General features: G+C 38.6%; 2 protein-coding genes across 3 annotated transcripts; one reads left to right on the plus strand and one right to left on the minus strand.

The window, feature by feature from the left end:
- The first annotated feature begins 318 nt into the window (after positions 1-318).
- ccnb3 (cyclin B3) lies at positions 319-12,819 on the plus strand. Of its 2 annotated transcripts, none has more exons than XM_004079941.5 (12): positions 319-518; positions 628-764; positions 839-922; positions 8,100-8,212; positions 8,294-8,456; positions 8,541-8,639; positions 8,722-8,814; positions 9,633-9,770; positions 9,898-10,053; positions 10,147-10,296; positions 12,089-12,219; positions 12,310-12,819. In XM_004079941.5, exons 2-12 carry the CDS (start codon positions 684-686, stop codon positions 12,377-12,379), a joined length of 1,278 nt encoding a protein of 425 aa, XP_004079989.1. In that variant the 5' UTR covers positions 319-518; positions 628-683; the 3' UTR covers positions 12,380-12,819. The 2 variants fall into 2 exon arrangements, with proteins under 2 accessions (XP_004079989.1, XP_011485939.1); XM_011487637.4 differs by having other exon boundaries at positions 338-518; positions 631-764.
- A 4,551-nt stretch (positions 12,820-17,370) lies between these two features.
- Positions 17,371-21,118, minus strand: LOC101158310 (serine protease 27). The gene is made up of 6 exons (XM_004079940.4): positions 20,960-21,118; positions 20,467-20,487; positions 20,018-20,180; positions 19,513-19,769; positions 18,606-18,754; positions 17,371-18,438 (listed from the first exon to the last, which is right to left on the minus strand). The coding sequence occupies exons 1-6, from the start codon at positions 21,015-21,017 to the stop codon at positions 18,085-18,087; spliced, it is 1,002 nt and encodes a 333-aa protein (XP_004079988.1). The 5' UTR covers positions 21,018-21,118; the 3' UTR covers positions 17,371-18,084.
- Positions 21,119-22,739: the final 1,621 nt, after the last annotated feature.

The following is a 22,739-nucleotide window of genomic DNA, read 5'->3' on the forward strand; positions in this document are numbered from 1 at the left end:
ACTCTTTTATGCTGAGGAATGAAATATTGGCATGTAGTAACAAAGTCGATGTTTACTCTTGAACCAATCTGTTGCTTTTTGAAAGTTCTCAATAGCCCCTCCCACAGATTTCTTTTCGGAAACGAGGAATTTCAGGCGATTAATTGACACGTGATGCTAAAAAAAAGGCTTGCTTCTTATATCGTCGGGTTGTAAACACAGCGTAGTTTTTTTCTACAAACATTTTTAAGTTCGAGTTGCACACCGCGCGAAGCCGTTACTCTAAACCAACGTACCCTGGTTGCAGGCATTCTTTGCGACTCTCTGATTGGACGAATCAGCTCAAATTCAAGCCAATCAGATTCATGCTCAAAGATTTAGATTCTCAGCTGCACTCTTCGCACTGGGTTCTTGTGTTGTACGCATGTCAGTTAATTTATGCTTATAGTCGCAGTCGATTCTGTAACCTATATGTTATATCGGGGATAAAGGCAAGATTTTACCGTTTCGCTTTGAGCTCGAGCTGTTCATAACCGACGGTAATTGAGTAAATTCAAAGACCTCCGTTCTGTGTGCGTTGGCTGGAAGTGTCCGCGTTGAGCTGCCTGCTGCTGCTGAGGCTTTGTTTTGCTTTGTCTCTCTGTGCAGCAGATCAAGAAGCGAGCGGAGGGTGGACTTCCAGAACCAGCCCGAACTAGCCAGCCATGCCTTTCACTCGGGGGAAGAAACCGGCTGCCAGCGGGAACAAAGCGCTCCGGCAGAGCGCTCCATCCACGGAGAACCAGGTAAAGTCAAGGCGTCTACATGGAAAACCAGGCAGCGGCTCAGCACTCTATTCACCTGTAGCATGTGTTTGCAGGAAGAAGGATCACAGGTGAAAAGGTCCTCCTCTCCTCCTCATGGAGCTCCCAAGAAGAGGACTGCTTTTATAGATATCACAAATGTAAGTGCTGATTTTATTTTATTTTTTTACTTTTTTTCTTTAAGAGGACCCGTGGCTCCATCTAGTAGAGTGGTCATGTTGTTTACAGATAAAAATAAAAGCATGTTATGAGGATTATACTGCATGAAAGATCGGCTACATGAATATCTTGGATTCTGGTCTCCCATAATTAAATAGATTTTTATGTATAATATAAAGTTCAAAGCTGATCAGTGGAAGCATAAGTTACATAAAAAATATCAAGTGTACCAGTCTGCAGTCTGACTTGTCTCATGAGTAAATCCCAGCTGTTTTGCCCAATAAAGCCATTAAAGTTCCACTCCGACCACATTTTGAACTATTTTCAAAGCGTTCCCAGTGGTTGTTTATTTATTATCATGCTGTTTGTAGCTAGGGCTGGCCGATATAGAATATTTTATATCACGATATAGTTCTTTCATATCTGTCAATAACGATATATGTCACGATATTTGTCAAATTTGAACACTGCTCATAAGAGAAATGTGTAATTATCAACAGGTTCAGATTTACATATTTATTCCTTTCATCATACTTAAATAACAGATGCACTGAAGGAGCGTGATTAAAGCAAAAGCTTTTATCAAACAGAATGCTAAACTGCTTGATCAGTTCAATTTAAAAACTTCTAATGTTTTACAGAACAAACAAAACTGACAAACATTTTTGTCAACTTCCTTTGAATGAGCTTAGTTGGAACTAAAAGCAAATTTTCCGAATTTCTTCTGGTAGTTTAGACTGTTGCTGCTGTGCAGGTCTTACCTTTGTTGTTTTTGCTGGAGAATCATTGTTGAATTTAGTCTGAGACCGAGAATGCTTGGTGGCTCTGCTTCAGGTGTTTAAAAGGTTGGTGGTATTTCCAGTTTTAGAAGGAACATGCCTTCTCCACAGTTTACAGTGGACATTACTCTGTTTTTTTGTTGGACTTTAAATAAAACTACCCACCATATATATTTTTTACCATCCAAATTATAACACTATTTAACACAGAAATACCTTCTACCAGGGGTCACCAACCTTTTTGAAATTGAGAGCTACTTCATGGGGACTGAGTCATATGAAAGGCTACCAGTTTCATAGGCTCTCCTGAAATAACAAATTTGCTCAGTTTGCAGTTGTTTATAAATAAAAATTAATGGGTGACTTATGTGGCCCTTGGGAGTGACCTGGTGCCCGTGGGCACCGTGTTGTTGACACTCTGCCTACTACATGCTGATTTTTTTCAAGAAAATGAAATTGCTTTAAAGACATTTCTAAATTGAACACATCTTTATTGTCATCTAACTGTAAACTCAAATTCAAACATTCTGATCAAATACAAGAACAGATTTAATTCTGCTTCCAGTTGATCACATTTTATATTATTTTTTTATTAAACAGTCTGAAAACAGTATCATGTTTATGATTACTGTTAATACATATCATTGACATTAAACCTGCAGCTCTCGCAGAGCTATGTTGGTGATATTTGCTGCATTCTATAGCATTGCAAAGATAAAGGAGTGATCAATGGGTCTACATTTGTTTGATTTGTTTTTAAATTCTCAGCTCAGTAACAGAAACTTAAGATGAGTTAAGGTAAACCAAGCAAAGATAAAAAAACCAAAAAAAAAAATCAAATGAGCAGCTTTAAGCTGGAGATTCTGTTGTCCAAAAGAAGTGTGTGTGCTCATGCGTGCATTTATTTTTGTACCCATGTATTTGTCAGTTTTATATTCTGAGAGTTTTTCCGCTTAAACCGATGACTTTGGTCTGTAATGTTAATCAGATATAAACTTCAGCTGTGAGGGGCAGAATGTAAATAAGAATCCAGGAAATCGTGTAAAAAAATCTTTTTAGAAGAATTTATTTGTAAAATGATGCAGAAAATAAGTGTTTAGTTCCTGCATACAAGCAGTAATTATGTTCCTCACAGTCCTGTTACTTCTTAACCCTTGTGCTATCCTAGGCACTTTAACATTGGGAGTTGGGTCATCTAGACCCACTAGACAGTGCTCTGAACCTTTTTTCTTCAATGATTTGTGATCTTCACTGGTGTCCATGGATTACATTAAATCTTTCCACCTTTATCCACCTTTGTCATGGTAGGGAGAACACGTCAATGTAAGGGTGGGGTCATCTAGGATAGCACAAGGGTTAAAGAAACTTCCTTATCCTCCACTGGTTATCTCTATTAATGTCCCCTGTTTGAACTAGTTATCTGTATAAAAGACACCCGTCTGCACAGTCAGAATGCAAACCTCGTCACCATAAACAAGACCAAAGAGCTGTCTAAGGACCCCAGGTAAAAGATTTTAGAACCGAACAAGACAGGAATGAGCAAATGTACAATAAACAAGCAGCTTGACGAGAAGAGATCAAATGTTGGAAAATGAAAGAAATACAAGATCTCTGAAAATCTCCATCCAAGATCTCACCTGGTGAGGTTCAAATGATCTTAGGGGGACAGTGAGGAAACCGGCCAGAACTAGACAAAAACATCCTTCCATCAGATAGAACATTGATGATGAACATGGCTGGAGCATTACAAAGATCCCAAACGCATCACCAGGACGAGAAAAGAGGTGTTACTTTAAAAAAAGCCTTTCAAGGTTCTGGAGCATTCTAGCCAGTGTCTAGACTTCTATCCAATGATAATCTGTGGAGGGAGTTGAAAGTCCATGTTTCCCAGCAGCAGCCCCCAAACATCACAGCTCTTGAAAGATCTGCATGGAGGAATGGACAAAAATAGCAGCTACAATTACAATCTGTTAAAGCTTTAACCAGGGTTACAATTCAATGATTGAGGTGAACTTTAGGTATTGATCAATGCTTATTTTTGGCACCATTATCCAGATAGATTCTTTAAATATCAAACAATGTGCTTTTATTTTTTTACATACTGTGACTTAAAGTTGAAATGTTTCTATGAAGAATATTACAGACCTCTTTCTTCTTTTGATGTGGTACAATTTCCAGAATGGGCTGCACGGTGGCGCAGTGGTTAGCGCTCTTGCCTCACAGCAAGAAGGCCTCCGGTTCAAGTCCCGGCTGGGGGACGTGAAAAACAGAACATCAGTGGGGGACCTTTCTGTGTGGAGTTTGCATGTTCTCCCCGTGCATGCGTGGGTTTTCTCTGGGGTCTCCGGCTTCCTCCCACCGTCCAAAAACATGCTTCGTAGGTTAATTGGCAACTCTAAATTGTCCATAGGTGTGAGTGTGACTGTGAGAGTGAATGGGTGTGTGTTTGTGGACATTCTACCCTGCGACAGACTGGCGACCTGTCCAGGTTGTCCCCCTGCCTTCGCCCACAAGTGGCCGGGATAGGAAATTATCACAAATTGATACAATCCCTCTTTGGGACATATTTGTCAGAATGCTATTCTCTCTTGTGTTCTGGGTTTTTCCTGAAATGCAGATATTTTATAAAAACTGACAGTCTTGCATATGTTTGTTTTGTACTTACTGTGAGGTAAATTATCTGTGCAGGAAGCTCCAAAGTTTTCGTGGTGCCTGCTGCTGCCGCAGGCTGTGTATGTCTGCTGCAATTGGAAGTTTTTGGAGGGGGAAAAAAGTCCAGATGTTAGCTTTTTATGTTCTCCATTACTGCACGTCTGCATCTTCTCATTCATCAAATACCCACATAAATGACCAACAGGAACATGCAAAAGAGATGGCTGTGCTCTAAAATTATTGCCATATATCTTTCATGATGATTTAAGTCTTCATCATAAAAATAATGAAGGGCTCTTTGGAGAGCTCATTGACTTCCCAGCCAGCTGCCAGTGCACATCTGTGATGACAAATAGCTGCTGAGAAACTGCCAGAGTCCCAGTGTTTCATAGCAAAAAACAGGCTGAGGATTATGCAGAACGAACTGGGCTGAGCTATTTCCAAAACTATTAGGGCTATGATTAACAGCTTGCCCAATTATTTGACATTGGCGGGGGATTCTTTTTGGAGGCCAAAAGGCAAAAGTGCAGACATCTGCAACGCAGACTGCTTTCTGCAGAGACATGCTGCTGCTTGATGTTTCTTTTATTTCCTGTGGCGTTTGTTTCTTTTTGAATTGCTTCAGAATAATTACAGCCATATCAGGGCTGTTTTTCCTCATCTGCATCCAGCTTAAGGTCAGGATCAGATCAGATGCATTTCCTGTTGAGGCTCAGATTAACTTCAGTATTTCACTCATGTTTTGTCCTGGATCCATCCAGTCAAGTTCTATTGCATTGGTTTCAGATGGGTCTTGGTCGTGTTTCAGATCTCTTGGTCTATGTTCTTGACCTTTAACTGGATCCACGTGTGAGTAAAGACAGAACTCGACCATAACCTAATAATAACCTAAGTCCTGTACTTTCTAACTCTTAATACAAACACAGTTTTCCATATTATGGAAAACCATATTCCATATTACAAAGCTGTAATGGAGTAGTGGGTCCATCTTCTGTTGAGTCCAACCAACAGCTGACACAACTTTATATTACGTAAAACTGCACTCATGTAATAACCCCCCCCCCCCCCCCCTCGTGTTCCAAACAGGAAGTACCCGCTGACTCCAAGAAGTCAAAATCCCACAGACATCTATAGAGAAATAAACCGCTATTACTCACATCCACCGTTTAAAATGTTTGAAATGTTCCCCAGACCCCTTTTTCAGCGTTAGGGGTATGGACCTCACACAAGCTCACTCCTGATTGGTGAGAGTGGTTGCCATAGAAACGTTGACTTAGACTGATGTCACACTCACTCTGTCCAGTTTTCATTATAGTTAAGTCCTTTGGCTGAGGGGGGGGGTGGGGGTGTGTCTGGTGGCCACTTCTGCTTCAGTCCGCTTTGGGCTGGGTTCCATAACATAACACACCTGAGCACCTGTGCACCAACACAGGCATGCATCTATGGTTAAACATGTGCATATTAGTCCTTATTTATGAGGGTGTGTATAGATGTGGAGGTTTGTATGCAATTAGTAGTTATGTGGGTGGGAGGTGTGTGTATATAAATCAGTCCTATGGTAAATATTTTCACACGACAGGATAGATAATGAATTTTTGAGTAACTTTTACTGCCTAATGTGTTTTTCTTTAATTTGATTTATTTTCCTTTAATCAAAATCCTTCTTTTTTTAAATTCAAACTTTGTCTTTGTGTCCTCTTAAACACCCCATTCACTCTACTTTTCTTCATTTTGGTCCAAAATCTAAAGGAATTTATGATGATAATAAAACGAGTAATAAAATAAAGTTCAACCTCAAATACTTGTGTGTTCAAAGAAAACAAAGTCCCAGTTATATCCAAAAGAAAGTGTTTCAGCACATGAGACTTCAGCTTCTGTCTGAATGGGACAAGTCATAAAGAAACAAGAAAAACATGAGCAGAGAGTATAATTCCACGAACAGCTGTGCAGGGAAATCTAGCCATTACATCACCAAATGGAAAAACACCGTCAGCTGCCTGCTGGACTTAGCCTCACTTCTGTGCACGTCTAACCACTGCATTCTCATGCATATTTTTAGTTATGTCTGTAGTACCTCTCTGGCACCGCCTTGCCTGGTGTCACAATAGCTTTAAAATGACACCCGTCTTAAACTCTGCACGCCCTGTAAATACATACACACACACACACACTACATACACACCTTGCTTGGTGCGGGATAGTTAAATTTCTGCTGATCTGAGTGGCCCACGAGGCTGTGGACCGCTACTTAAGAGGTGATTCCATTCACGAATGAAGATCAACGATTCACAGATCGAAGCACCATTTTTACTAAATATGTTTGATTGTTCCTATATGAATGTTGTTTTACTGGTTAAATGAAACTGAAAATATATATTTAATCGCCATATAAAATTAATATGCATTTAATCTTTTATATTGAACAGGAGATCAGAATGAACAAAACATTACAAGTAAAAACCCTGATTTTGAAAGAAAGAAGTGATATTTGACATTTTGAACAATTTCACACTCAATAGTTTTTCTGTCAACTTCCTGGTTAACTTCAGCAGTAGACAAAACATAAATATATCAATGTTACCTTCATTTCATTCGACAGATCCTGAAAAAGTTTTGTACAGCTTTTCCATCTTGAAGGTTTAGCAGAATACATTTCCAGTAAATGGGAGGACAAAATAGTAAAGTTAAAATAGTAAATGAAGACACTGTAACACCTTATTAAAAATGTAACGACTATATAAGACTCATCTTAATCACAAGATTTTTTTCTAAATTCATATTTATCATATTTTCTATTCTATTTACTTTTGTATATATTTTAAACAAATTAGTTTTTTTCTCAAAACATATTTCAGTAACCTGAACAGTCTTTGTCTCTTTTGATACTTTCATTTTTTTAATATAAGGAGCTTCATTGACTCTTTAAAGATTTATTTACTTCCGGTCTCTTTCGTGCAGTCGGATAGTGTAGTTTATGTACTTAAAATCCAATATTATTCTGCATTTTTAGAGCTATAATTACATGACCTGAAGTGTCTTTTTACTCTCTGCTGATCTCAGACGTTGCAAATTTTCATACGCAAACTCTTGAGATCAGATTGCAAATATCTGAGTACTTGGTTACTCTTTACAGCCGTAGTGGGCTACTGTTATTACAAATGTAATGACATCAGCTGAACCATAAATGCGCTTCTATTCTGACGGGAATCTGAAATGTATTACTTTCTTACAACATAGTGCAAACTAAAAAAGAACCAGAGAGAAATGGAAAGATAACTCATCTTTACATAAAAAACGATAGAGAAGAAAATACATTTTGGTGGGTATTGACAAATGAGGTTTTAGCATGTGGGATTTATTGATGAGTTGTTTTGACTTTCTATCCTCATAATTTGAAGACATTTAACAGAATTTTCTCCCATGTTTCACTAGTAGAACAGGAGTCATGGCCTGCCCCCTCATCTTAGCTGTTTCACCAGATAATCCTCAAATTCTTTGAGTTTTCACTTCCAAGAGCTTCTCAGAATCAGTTTTCACTAATCTACAGGCTGTACCGTAATTTTTACTTGTGAAAATGATATTTAAAGAAAGATTGTAGATTGTTGTTTTTAATGTGGCCTTTACATTTTGTAAAATTCAATCACAGAGCTCACAGAGTTTTCCCTTTGAAAAGTCATGTTTGTGGGATGCATTGTATTGAGTTTGTCCTTTTTGATCCTACTTTAAGGCTCACAAGGTTCAGATCAGCCTTCCAGGTAGGAAGAAAGAAACCGGGAAAAAAGCGGTCAAGAAGACGACCATCATCTCAGTGACGGCAAAGAATCAAGCAAACTTGAAAAAGTAAATCTTTTAACAATTTAACTTCAAATATGTTTTATTGGTGTCAAAGGAGTTAATTTCTCACACTTGCTTCCGTATCAGGTCCGTGAGTTCGGAGGAGTCGACCACGGAAAGGGAAAAGACTGACACAGAGGAGGAAAAGGAGGAGGAAGCACAGAGGAGTCTGGTAGCTTCCCTTACAGAGACGGTGGATGCTCTGGTGGCTCCTGTTAGTCAAGTTCCCGCGCACCTTCAGAGGAAACCTGTAGGAGAAATGCTGCATGTGTGAAACCGCTGTGCAAAGGCTGCAGGAGGTAGAACTCACGTTCCCCTTTGTCTTCGCCTGCAGATCCCGAAGGAGTTCGACATCGACTCAGACAGCGCTGATGACTGCTACATGTGTCCGGAGTACGCCAAAGATATTTTCGACTACCTTAAAGAGAGAGAGGTGTGCCAAACTCAACAAGCAGATGCCCGTACCAAGGTTTAAAACATATATTCACTTCTGTTTATTTCTACTTGGTGTGCAGGAGAAGTTTGTTCTCAGTAACTACATGCTCACACACACCAGCCTCAACCCAGAGATGAGAGCCATTCTGGTGGACTGGCTGGTTGAAGTACAGGTGAGGTTCCTGCTATTGGGTTGTCATGGGTGGTTTTTCTAAGCTTATTATTAATTTTTATTGCTTTTTTTTTCTATTTATGACAGCTTTGGAGGTGATTACATTTTTTGTGTTGGAGCAACACAAATTTGGTTGATCAACACTATTCTGAGTTGTTGTTTTTACCATTCAGTCCCGTATATTTCTTTATTGCCTGCTTACTGTAGTTTTTTTTTCTTTTTTCAAAGCAGAACAAATATTGCATCAATTGAGATTTCTGTTTTTATAAAAATAATTCCTGAGCTCCCTTAAAGATCCACTCAGCTGAAAATAGTGTTTTTGGTGTTTTTAACATGTTCTTGGGACATTTTCTGATGGAGGACATGTATAAGGAAGGTTAAACTTAAAATTGCATTTCTGAGTTTTTCTTTATTTAAATCGTTGTGAATCTGCAATCTCCCTGCTCCGCTCCAGTCTCATGCAGAAAAATAGATCCATGTTTGTTTTTGTTGTCCTCGTTTCAACCATATTTGCTGCACTGGCGATGTTAGCTTGGGGTTGTTGAGGGGCTGTAAGCGTGTGGGAGAGCAGTTAAACAGATGGGTGATGGGAAGGGGAGCTGGGCTTGCCCCCGCCAACGATCCCGCCCACAACTCGGAGGTGAATTGCTAATGAACTCCTGCCACTTTGCAGAGACGACACCGGTTTTTTGATTTTGGCTAAAAACGTCACAATCATAATTAAAAGACCCCTGGAACACTTACAGTAGATCAAAAGCTGATCGTAGCGGGTCTTAGTGGTGGTTCTTTTTCTGATAGTCTGTTTTCCTGTTTGTGTAGGAGAACTTTGAGCTGTACCATGAGACTCTTTACCTGGCTGTCAAGATGACAGACCATTACCTGTCAAAGGCTTCCATCCACCGAGAGATGCTGCAGCTGGTGGGCTCCACTGCCATGCTCATAGCCTCCAAATTTGAGGTGAGGATGAAGCCTTTTATCGTAGGAATCATTTAAGAGATGTTCAGTAAAAGAGCAGAGAGCTTGCAAAGAAGTAACATGACTTGTGATTTGGAATAAATGTACATTTGTTTTTGTCATCCTGCAGGAGCGTAGCCCACCCTGTGTTGATGATTTTCTCTATATTTGTGATGATGCATACAAAAGGGAGGAGCTTATTTCCATGGAGGCCAGCATTCTGCAGACGCTGTCATTCGACATCAACATTCCCATCCCATATCGGTTCCTCAGACGCTATGCCAAGGTGGGCAGGCATAAGGTCAAATGTGGGATTTAGCATCCCAGCAGGGGCACACTGTTTGATCTGACCGTTGCCTCTCTTTGGCCCCCTGTGCAGTGTGTGAGTGCCAGCATGGAAACACTGACTCTGGCTCGCTACTATTGTGAAATGAGTCTGATGGAGATGGACCTGGTGTCAGAGAGGGGCTCCTTGCTGGCCTCAGCCTGCCTGCTGATGGCGCTGATTACTAAAGACCTGGGGAGCTGGGTAGGTTTGCCTCAGTATTGTAAAAACAGCACCATTGATTTTTATGGATGTCTTTTACACAGCACACACCCATTGACTGTATATGAGACCTGGACCAAATGAGTGTAAAGAGACCACATACTTTTATTGAGGCATCTAATTGGTCAGTTTGTAACTTGAGTTGCTTGCAATAAGGAAAAACAGTTTGTGGGATATTTTGGAACCAGCCGGTACTTCCTGTTGGGAATGGGGGAGGGGGGGGTCGGCACTCGGTCCAGTTCTTATATACAGTCAATGCATCCAGAACTCATCACTAAAATGATTTGGTGCAGATACTGTTCTTAACCGGTCTATACCATGATATTCCTAAACCTTTAATACTGTAAACAATATCCATGTATATGATAATATATTAACTTTGGCACACAAAAGAACATTTTTTAATGAAATATGAGTTATTGGCTGTTGCTCCTTGCCACCCATTTCATGACGTCTTCCTACAGTAGAGGTAAGATCTTAAGCCCGACCCGAAATTCGGGTCAACCGCGACACCGCGCCCCTTGGTGGTTCATCCCCGCGGTTATCAAAAATCCATACAGTGTTACATGTTTGTGAAACAGAGAAGCTCCAACAAAAATGTGCAGAAGGCTCTAAACTGGCTCATTTTACAAAAATAAATGTTATTTCTCTCCTGCAAGGTGATTCAGTTTGGCCACTAGGTGGAGCTCACGCTAGATTATTACACTTTAGCAAAAATCTGTGCTTTAGACCAGCGGTCCCCAACCCCCGGGCCACGGACCGAGGGTCATTTGGTACCAGGCTACATAGAAAGAATAAATAACTTACATTACTTCCGTTTTATTTATGTTGGAATCTGAAAGATGTTTTATTTTAAAAAATCGCCCGATTCCCTGTTACATCCGTCTGTCACTCTTTACAAGGCGCCCTTCTGTCACATGATAGGTTACCACTAAAATAAAACCCAGCAGCTAGCAAAATGAGTAAAAATGATGACAACTGAGCGATGTTCAATGTTGTGCTTGTCAAAATAAAAGCTCGGGGTTTGTCTTGTCACGTATGTGTTTCTCCTTCTGCGTAGCGTTTCTAAAAAAGTTCTCCGCCTACTTCTTAAAGATTCGGCCGTGAAAAGTTCGTGTGACTTCATGCCGCTCCATGGCACTGAAAAGGTTGGGGACCGCTGCTTTTGAACACAAATGGTTACTTTAAAAAAGGTTTCATTGAAAAAGTTTGGAAAATTCCTGCCTGTGAGTTTATAAAGCTGTTAATTTAATCAGCAATGTATGTTTAGGTCGAACGAACGTTAGCATTAGCTGTCCTATGGGAAATTCTTTTAGATGTTTGCATCATAGCTAGGAGAGGAGACTTTTGCTTCTGCTACTGTTATGCATTCGGTCACCTGCTAAGGAAAGACGTAAATGATCGATCTCTATTTTATGGGTGGATTATTGATTTATTAAGCTTGGATTGATTCATATCAATGAAGCGATTTTTTTTTTTTTTTTTTTTTTTTTTTTTTTATCAACACATCCCTAGTTGTGACCGATGCTTTACTAATGACAAGAGTGTGTCATAATCACAGCATCTGATGGCGTCACCCAAAGGTCATGAGCAAAAACATGAAGATACACTTGTCAACCGTAGAACAATTGCTTTTGTTCAACACCTCAATGACAAATTGTCACCTTGGAATAGCTGGCAATTCAGACTTGAGTTAAATTTTTTTTTAGAGGAATTTGTAAATACGAGAAAATGACTGGGCTTATGTTATAAACGTGTTTCTCTCATCCTGTAGTCCCCCATCCTGCAGTTCCACTCTGGCTATCAGGCCTCAGAGGTGGCACCAGTTGTCAGAAAGCTACATTTGATGCTCCAGGGTCCTGCCGATGATAAACTCCGGGCTGTTAGGAACAAGTACAGTCATAAGTAGGTGCTCTAAAACCTAGAATCCACAATCTGTATGTCATTAAATCCTGTACTGTTGAGTTTAAATATGTCTTTTTAAAATGTTTTTAGGGTATTTTTTGAAGTTGCAACGGTGCCACTGGTGGACATCAGCGTTTTGGAGAAAGCCTTATCCTGCTAACAAAAAATATCTGCAAAAATGTTTAACTCTCCCTTTAACTAAAAAAAATGTACATAGTTTTTTTATGTCCTTGATATTTATAAGTAGTCAAGTTTCCTCCATTATTGTAAAATAGTTTCCATTCAAATGGGCATTTATCATCGAGAAATTGGCCTTTGTTTTATAGATTTATATGTTTGCATTTTTTTATGAGTTTTATAAGCAATCTCATTCATTTGGAAGCTTGTTCTAAAAAGAAATGTTCGGTTCTTTATTTTTTCTAATAAATGTTGTGCTGGCCTGTGTTTTTAAGTTTCCACATGATCTTAAAGTTTGTAGCTTTGCATGTTTCAGACTTTGTACAGTTGATCATGTTTGTTATTTGTGTAAAAGACAAGATTGAGGCTTTGCTACTTTTTAAATGCCTGTCACACATAAAATAAACAGATATATCTTTTAAATGTTTTATAAAACTTTTTTTTTGTTTTTATTGTAACACCAAAATGTTGGAGGTAAAGGCTTTCTGTAAAGTTTTTTTGAAAGTTCCTTTTAATGCTTTCATTTGGCACTTCTGGTCTTTGCCACTAGATGTCAGTCTTTAGCGGTTTCTCAGAGGCTGGTGTCTGAACGCTCATGACTTAAAGACTCAAAACATTGGTATTCTTGATCTCAAAGTGTCAGATTTTGGCATTTCAGATGACATTTGATGAAGCTGTGTCAAGAATTTGTCATGTGACAAGTGTGCTTGACAGTGAAATGAAGTGCCTGTAAGGCTGCAGACACTTTTTCAAAGCAAACTGTATGCCCACAAGGAAAGATGACATCAAGTCAAATTTGCTGCTTATTACTTCCCATTTATTCCAAAAGTTGTCCCCTGAATAGAAAAGACCTGTGACAAGCTGTTTTATTTTAAACCACTGCAGACATTACACTAAATCACAGGCTTTACCACTCCTCTGAAATGCACACATGCCAGATAACTAAAAGAAACAACAAAAAAAGGTTTACCGTAATCTTCTGTTAGATGCATTTTCAATAACAATAGGTTTAAAGCACAAGTTCTTAACTTTCATTTGATCCTAAAACAATGTTTTCAATACTAAAATGAGAAAAAGTTTGCTGATGCACAAAAAATATTCTAGATAAATAAAAAAAGAAATGGCCAATTTTGACTAGGCTTTCTTTTCTTTTACCTGCGATCTGCTGTTGCAGGAAGATCTTATTTGATGCAGTGTACTGCATTTTATTTTGAAAAGAACTTGCTCTTACTCCTGTCATAAATGTAATAGGTAAATGTATACACTTTTGCAATTTGTTTATTTTAAATATGAAAAAGCTACAATGCATGGTCACAAAAACATGAATACATTGTGGGATTTTTCTAAACGGTTCTGCAACCACTGTAACAGTTATTTGGTCCAGTTTCTTTGTGATCAAAACCCAACAACAGTTGCAAAATCCCACCATACAGATTAGAAACACTTCATTTATGTTTTTGTGGCCATTAATGCATGAATTTATAAAATGAAGCTTTCAAAAAATGTAAGTATAACTATCACTATCTTATTTTGTTCCCTGTAAAACAATTTTAACTTATTTTACTTGTGACTGCAGCACATATAGGTTCCTTTCAAAATAAACTACATCCTGTGTCAAATAAGATCTTCTGCAGCAGATTTCCTTGTAAAGAAATGTGAGAAAATCAAAGATGACATTTTCTATCACCATGACTTTGATGTATTGTTCTTTAATGCTCCTTTTTTGTTGAAACAATCGTTTAGAATCCTTATTCAAAATAATCTATATATGTATGTACAATTCTATACTTTAAGAACTTTAAATAGCAACTAGGTACTGTTGTGCAGCATATACTAATACGTTCTTTACGTTTATTTTAATAATAAACCACTTTTGGCAATAAATTAAACCTTTTGCCATCCTTGCTCAGTTATGACATGTTAAAAATCCAAACATAAATAACAAAACTTAATTAACTAAAACAAATTAACCAAAACTACAAATAAATGATTTAAATCATTTTTCTTCAAAGCCAAAGAACTACATTGAAGGGATGCGGCTCCAGATCCTCAGGTTGCAGACACCTGATCTAGACGTTGAAGTAGAACTTTACCGCTCTGCTGGGTTTTGATCAATAAAGAAGCTGACCCAAATGGCTCTTTTAGTTTTTAGGTTGCAGACCCCCCTCTAGTTGAAATCTCTGGTTCCATATTCAAGTATGGCCAAAATTCCTTAAAATACCTATTACAAGAATATACTTTTATAATATCTTAAGTAGTCTTTAGTAACACTAATCAATATCTTAGAACATGGCTGTAGTTTAAAATAAACAACTGAATTTGTTGTCATTTTGTGTGTTTCTTTCTGCTTATAACAATATGTTGTCCACAAACGGTAAAGCTTAAAATAGAGCGGTCTTCTTTACAGTATTGTATGTGCCCTAGTGTCCTTGTTGGGAGGTGAATATCCACGGCTGAAATGAACTGGATGTCCCATTGCATCCTGATCAATGTTTGTTGAATCTGTAGTACTTTCACAAGTGGAAGCATGCCTTAGGCCAGGGGTCGGGAACCTATGGCTCGCGAGCCAAATATGGCTCTTTTGATGGTCACATGTGGCTCGCAGACAAATCTTTAATTATACTTTTTTTTTCATTAGAGCGGTGCTTGGAGAAAAAAATCTGCGCCAGCGCTGTCACTTTACTATTATCTATTATTTCATAGAGTTGGTACCACCCGTAAACCTGTGAATTGCCATGCCTAAAACTGCGCGCTCCCGTCTCTGAGAAAAAGCGCGCAGTTGCGGGGATGGGATGTGTGAGGAAGAAAGCAGAGGGTGGGGGGGTTGTGGGGACCGGCAGCAGGTGAATCGCGCAGGGATTGTAAAAACGTAAAACCCGCTGCCTGTCACTCACTGCGGCGTGTGAGTGTGTGTTTGGCTTCCCGTCTGCGTGTGATCAGTCTTTGTCACATCTAAAGAACAGTCAGACCTAAGATCACGTTTAAAGTCTCAACGCCTGCGTGAAGCAGAAACTCACCACGTATCAACCAGACTAGACAATCAGCAAAACTACCACGAGAAATACTCATCATTTATTAGCAACAGCATAACAATGTTATTAAAAAGAATCCACAGACTTATTGTACTTTAAAAATGTTGAAATTACATCAAATGCACACATTCACTTGTATATTTAGTTTTAAACATATTGTCGCGGACTGAGTTTAACTTGGCTGTTGGGCCGCGTTAAACGTTCTGGAGTTCGTTGAACGCATCAAGCAGAGATCTGATTGGCTCTCAGTTCTGTCGCTCAGCCTGTTGTTAGGTAATTTGGACCAATGGGGTTCAGCTATGGGCCGAATAAGGGAAATGGGAGGGCTGGAGCGGGAGCAGGTGAATATAAAGTTGGGAGAAGCGCTCTCGTCTCGGCGGGAGAGACTTAGGAGTTGCTGAATTAATTGTACGGCGTTTGTTGCGGTCTGCAGTAACCAGAATAAAGAACCTTAAAAGAGGTTAAGTCTACGTGCCTCAGTGTGGTAAAGGGACACTACATTAATGCATGGCTCTTTCGAAATTACATTTAAAAATATGTGGCGTCTATGGCTCTCGCGGCAAAAAAGGTTCCCGACCCTTGCCTTAGGCCATGTTCACAGTGGGAAACGCACATGTCCGAGTCCCCTGTGAATGTAGCATTAGACTATGGCTACGTTCACACCGCAGGGCTTAATGCTCAATTCCGATTTTTTGAAAAGATCCGATTTTTTTTTTTCAAGGCCGTTCACGTTTCGAATAAAATCTGAATTTTTGTGATCTCCCGTGTGACTGTGAAATGACCCAAAGTGACCCACATGCGCACAACGGTGAACAACGTCACTCGTTTGCATAAGTAGCTCACGTTAACAATGGCTGTCAACAACAGTGTTGTGAAATCCCACATATTAAAAATGTCAATAAGACAGGATTTTATCATCTTGAAAACATTGCCAGGCAACACATCCATTTCAAAAGTACCAACAGCTTCTTTTGAATGAGCTATTGACTTTGATGCCAAAATTGGTCAATAATTCAAATGAAAATTTCAAATTAAAAGAATATGGGGACCTCTGCTAAAGGAAGCAAATCTAAGTGATCTGGCCCAAAAGTCCCCATTGCTTCAGTTCAACTTGAGGCTAGTGAGACAAAGGATCACTTTACTAAGTACAGATTGGTGACTACTTTTTCTACTTTAGTTGGTTTTTTTCTTCCACAGGACCCATTGAATCAGTCATTTTGATTTTTATTAGTACTCAATTTCTTTAATAACAAAAAGTTTTTTTTTTTATTAGCATGTAGGTAAATTGGTAAATGTTCAACTTTCAAACTTTCAGCACTTAGATAAATTACCATTTTAGAAACATTGATTTGGGCAGAGAAAGCAGAAGCTTTCCTTATCCACTTCAGAGTGTGTGGTGTCATAACAATAGCAGCTTATAGTTCTCACCAATACAAATGGAACTCTCATTTAAAATAAAAAAATTAAGTAATTTTATTGCCTGAAGATCTGCCTCCTGTGAGACCGCAGGAGTGGACCATGCGTTCATGGTCCTTATTTCTGGACTAAATTGGCTAGTTTGGGGAACACAAGCTGGTAACGGTACCAGAAACAAGTTACCGTATCTGAAAAGCTAAGATGTATAAATTGTACACAATCAGCAAGCGTTGTTCTCTAATTTACTTGATTCAAATGTTTTCGTCAGGCACATAATCCATTGGGATGGACCTGATGTGAAGGCATGTGAAGAACACAGAAAGCTACCACAGCAGTAACAAATTATCATATCTTTGTTTAAAAACATCAACAAATGAAACAGGTGAGAGAAGGGAGTGCAGAAATCTATTTGACATTTCCAAATATTAACTGCTGTAGTTTTATAACTGAAGTTTGGAGGACAATCATTTTTGTCCAGATCTATTTTGTTTGTTTGGCATTGGATGATTTTCAGTAAAAAAAAATGTTTTATGCATTTTAAAGTGCTTTATTGATACAAATCCATTTATTTTTTGTCATACACAATGAGGCAGTGCTCAACCACAATGATTCAGGGAACTCAAACACTTTTCTACTGATTAGTATCAAAGTGAAGAGTTGAACTAAAATGGGGACAAAACCCATCTTATCCCAAAGTTCTTCTCATTTCCTCCATTTTATATATGCTCTCAAGTTTGTGTGCTGCATTTTGTAATATTGTCTTTTTTTTATTTTGTTCCAAATGTTAATGTTCAAATTAAAACTTTGATGAAGTGCAAATATGCAGATATTTATTTTCTTTATTCATAAAAGTCTAGAAACTAATATAACGTCTTTAATGAAACATGCTTGATTTTGAGTTTTGTGTATTCTGACAAGTCAGAAAAAATCAATGTGTGTGTGAATGTCACAATTCCCCCTTCTATAATGTGTAATAAAGTTGTGATATGAAAGAGTAAACATATTGATTACTTCCCATTAGTGCTTTGTCCACTAGGCCTAAAATGTAATTTTGAAGAATTTCTACATTCAGAAATTTGCAGCAATTTGCTTTAAAAAAAACTCTTTCCAATTGCCTGAACTATCTTTTGTCAGAAGTGATTTGGCGTACGGACATGTGGCACACTGACAGGAAGTATTCAAGAAAGAAAAGTGCCTTTAATGTGTTGTGTATGTGCTTCCAGGTTTTAGGTAATAGGGTTTACATTCTTCCAACAAAAACATGGAGCAACAGAGCAAGAACGGACAAAGAGAAGATGTGAGTGAAGTGGCTCAAGTGTCCGGCCCCGCCAAACAAAGTGTCGTCATCGGTGGTGGTGGGGGGTACCATGGTCGAGCACATAAAGTACTGATCCATGTCCTCGCCTCCCGGCAAGTAGGTAACAAAGCTCGGCTCCGTGCCAGTAACAGTGTTACTGATCCAGTCTTGGTAGTTGGACACTTTAGCGTAGATCCCGGGTTTATAAGCCTGGGCACAGCCAGCACCAAAACTGACGACTCCACCCTGAATCCAGATGGAACTACTTTCAAACACCAGGGGTCCGCCTGAGTCTCCCTAGAGAAAAAAGAAGCAGATCTGAGTGAACAGGGGAAAACCAAAAAACCATGCCAGTCCAAAATGGTACAAATCTTTCAAATCTTTTAAGTTTTAAATTAAAGTTCTAAACAAATTAAAAAACAAAATAAAAATGGCAAAAGCAATCAATTGCAAAACAAAAGTACCTGGCATGAGTCCTTTCCTCCGTTTTCAAGTCCAGCACAGAGCATGTTGTCTGTGATTTCATTGCCGTCTTTGTAGTAGCACCTGCAGCGATTTGGCCCCACAATCGGCACATTTACTTCTTGAAGAATCTCAGGTAAAGAGCCAAACCCTAATTAAAGAAGACTGAAGGTTACACACAAGCATTTTTGAATCACACAAGCCAGTATTTTTTTCACAGCAGGATTTAGAATTTGTGATTTATTAAAAATGTATTAACCTTTATAGGTTCATGAAGTATATTATTGTCATTTTAACTATGTTTAGCTGATGCAGTTCATAGAGAAATGTGATGCCATTTTTTATGGACCCAGTGCTACATAAGTTCACAATTAAAAAGGCAAAAAACCCTATTTTGGATGAAAACTAAATAAATTTGAAATTTGTGTACTAGTATCAAAGCTGGTAAATGGTGTATACTCGTATGGCGCTTTTCTACCTACAAGGACAAAGCACTTTTACAGTCACAGACCCATGCACCCAGTCACACACACATTCACACACTGGTGGCTGCTCCGCTGCCAAACACAGGCACCCGCCTACCACCCAGTGCAAGGTGGGGTTCATTGTCGTCAACTCATGGGCGTGCAAGGCGGGAATCAAAAGTCAAGAATACCAAAAATATCTAGCAGTTGAAAATATCAACAGAATTAAAACCTGCAAAATAATTAGTTTTTTTAAGGAAGCAGAGACTCTCAGAAGAGAACTGGTTGAAAAAAATTGAATAATTAAAAACAATCTCTCCCGGTTAGTTGCAGTTTGGGAAACTGGGAACGTGTGTGTACAAGACAAAAGGAAAAGATGCAGCTGTCAGTGAAAAGATTTAATGGGCCCAGGAATAATGTCAGAAACCATTAATACGTTACCAACCGTTGTCTCCAAAACCTGTGACCCAGCTGGAAGTCCCATCATGGAAGGCACTGTCCTGTGAGGCCAGGCAGACAGGTTGGATGTACGAGTTGAATTCCACTGGAGCAGAGAGCTTAATTAGGCAGATGTCGTTGTCGAGGGTTTGAGTATCATATTCAGGGTGGCAGACGATGTCTTCAAGGGTTCGAGACACGGCATTGGGGTCACTTGATCGGTTTTGGGCGCCCAGCTGAACAATAGTGGAGTTGAGGTCCAAACTAAGATACAAAAGGGACAAAGTCATTAGCCAAATTTTTGTTTCGTCTTTGAAAACAGGGCATGTTGGGAATAATCTCATTAATAACAGAAATTCTAATTTGGGAACCCCTTTTTGTGATTGTTTGAATGACATCGCACCAGTGGCTGAGCTAGAACATTTTATATGGGGGGGACTTTGGAATCTATCATGAAAAAGTTCTAACATTGACAAGATGTCATTTACAGCAAAGATTATTAGAGGTCTTACATTGAAAGGCAGTGAGCAGCTGTTAGCACCCACTGATCAGTGATCAGTGAGCCTCCACAGGAGAATTCCCCATTTTGGAGTAACACTGCCTGCCAGGGCCACATTCCTGCAGAAGCGTCCTGACCCCCCACGATTCGGCTGTTGATTAGAACTCTGCCACAAGCTGACAGAATGGAGAAAACGGGAATGAACTTATCAGTTTGACCGTTTTATTTGCATAGAAAATCTGAACTTGTGTGCATTCCATACTAACAGTAAGTCAAATATTAACTTTGTGTACAGTAATCATCTTGCCTACTCAACTTTTTCCTACAACACTCTTGTCTGGGTGTTATGCACCTGTAAAATTCAATGTGATTTGAAAACTGCCCTATCAGCTGCCTAAATTAAATATGAGTCTTACACGTATTAAATAAATCAACCCAATCATGTTATTTGTAAATGCTTACCAGGCCTCTGTGAATGACAACCTGAAAAACAAAAGGGAGATACGTTAAACCAGCTGTGGGGAGGACGCAGGTTATGCATTTCAGGTGACATTAGAAAAAAAATGCCACCACACTGGAATTAATCAGACATCTTGATTAAAAACATTAGAACCAAAAAGAGCCAATTGGTTCACAGTATTTGATGTTTTATCAATATGTTAAAAAAGTAGTAATAGCTCTGTAACTACTCATGCTAGATTATGCATATTAGTTTGATTCCACAGTGGTGTTTATATGTATTTTTCTGTATAAGCTCTAAATTATGACAGTGCTGTGGTGATATCATTTGACTTTATTCTTCTGATCCTATCCAAAACATCAACATATTAGAAAGTTTATGAAAAATAAGTTACATTGGATTATTTAATTCAACTTTTAAAATAGTTTTTTTTTTTTTTTTTTTTTTTTTACAGATTTCTCCGAAATAGGCAGAATATTTAGATTTTTTTTTTACCTGTGCATAGCAGAAAGATCATCACAGTGAACCCGCACACAGACTGTTGGAGAGCCATCTTCAGGATCTTCTCACCCTGTCTTGCCTGAGATGGAGTTTCGTACGTATCTCAGTTATATACCCAAGCTCTAATACTCAGATCCTCCCACTTTATTCCTTTTTTCCTGGTAGAAATATTGTTCTGAACTCAAACAAAAAAAATCTTACAGACAAAGAGTACTTGGTCAAACGTGCTTTTCAAGATTCCTGCTGGGGTGTTGCACGGATAAAAAAGATTATCATCACTGAAATGCATTTTGAGTTTCAATTGAAAAAGCTAAGCCACACAAAGGTCAAAAAAACAAAGCAAAGCTAGGGTTACAGCCCAATATTTACTCTTTGTAGTTTTGTGCGCCTTTAAACATAAAGGATGGGGCAGGTATTATCTTCAGAGAGCAAACAGCACTTTTCTGTTTTTTGTCTAATATGTTGATACGGTAAAATGAGAATAATCACAATTACTTTTCATCCCTTTTATCAGTCAAACTTAATTTAGGAAGTATAATTTCATAATCAAAATGCCATTCAGAAGTCACACATTCTGGTCAAATTCTTACTTGTTTGCATTTCTTTGCATACGAGGAGATACAAAAAAGTAGAAGTTACTGACCTCGCCCTAAATAGGAAAACATATAGTGGCACCAAATAAAATAGACAATGCCAATAATGGAATTGTCTATTGAGAACATCAATAATGGAATGTCCAAATAGATTAATTTCAGAAAAGGTTAATAAGTCTATCTACAGACATACTGTAGGTGTCTGTCAGACATACTGTTCATTGTAAAACTTTTGAGATCACAGTGCAGTCATAGGCTGCAAAAAGAAATGACAATCAATTAGGATTTTAAAGATTCATTTTAAAATCAGAAATGTTTGCAATTTTCATATAGTTTGTAATCAAAGACGCGGGAACAAAATGTATTTCGTTATCACGTTTTTGTTTTTAAAGTGTTGATTTTGCACATACAAAAAACAAAGGACTGAAAAAACGTTTAAGACCAATTTAGTCTGAATAGGACACATACGAAAACTTTATATGCAACATATTTGTACAGTCCATTTATCCCTTTAGTCCCTTTTTCTTTGTCTGTAACCAGGTTCCAACGAAACGGGTGTGGACTCTCTCTTGGGTGGTGTGTTGTTCACCTTTACTCCACCTGCTGTTGTTGAACCAGCTGTCCAATACATCTTGTAGCAGACAGGAAGTAAAGCTGGCATCCCACTGGGATGAAGCTCGCACTTAAGACAAAAAAAGAACAGGCCTTAACCTAGTCTGCACCGGGCCAGCAAAAAACATAAAAGCCCTGGGATTTTGCAAACTTTTGTAAAAATAAAATAGTCAAAAAGGTCAAACAGAAGATAAAAACAAAATAGTTAAGTTCTTACTCTGACAAGAAAAAATATTTTATTACACAGTTTTTCTTTTAACATGCAGATCTGGTACTTTTTCTGTCCTTAAAATGCTCAGTCTGTCTGGGAATTATTTAACCTGCAAGTAGAAATGATAGTCAGGGAGGGATTGTCCATTTTATTTTGTTCTAAACGCCAACACAAACTCTGCAGCTGAGGCGGGACAAATCAAAAGCCTGTGCAGAGAGTACAAGGAATGAATAGACACAAGTACAAACCTCACCCTCCATTATCTGCCCAACTAAATAGAGTAGCTGATGACATAACAAGATCAGTTTTACATCACCAAAACAAAAACCAGAGTCTGATGTAGATCTGCTCGGCTTCT

The sequence above is a fragment of the Oryzias latipes genome, chromosome 18 (genome assembly GCF_053564925.1).
Source record: "Oryzias latipes strain Hd-rR chromosome 18, Olatipes_Hd-rR_3.1".
In the NCBI taxonomy this organism is placed as follows: domain Eukaryota; kingdom Metazoa; phylum Chordata; class Actinopteri; order Beloniformes; family Adrianichthyidae; genus Oryzias; species Oryzias latipes.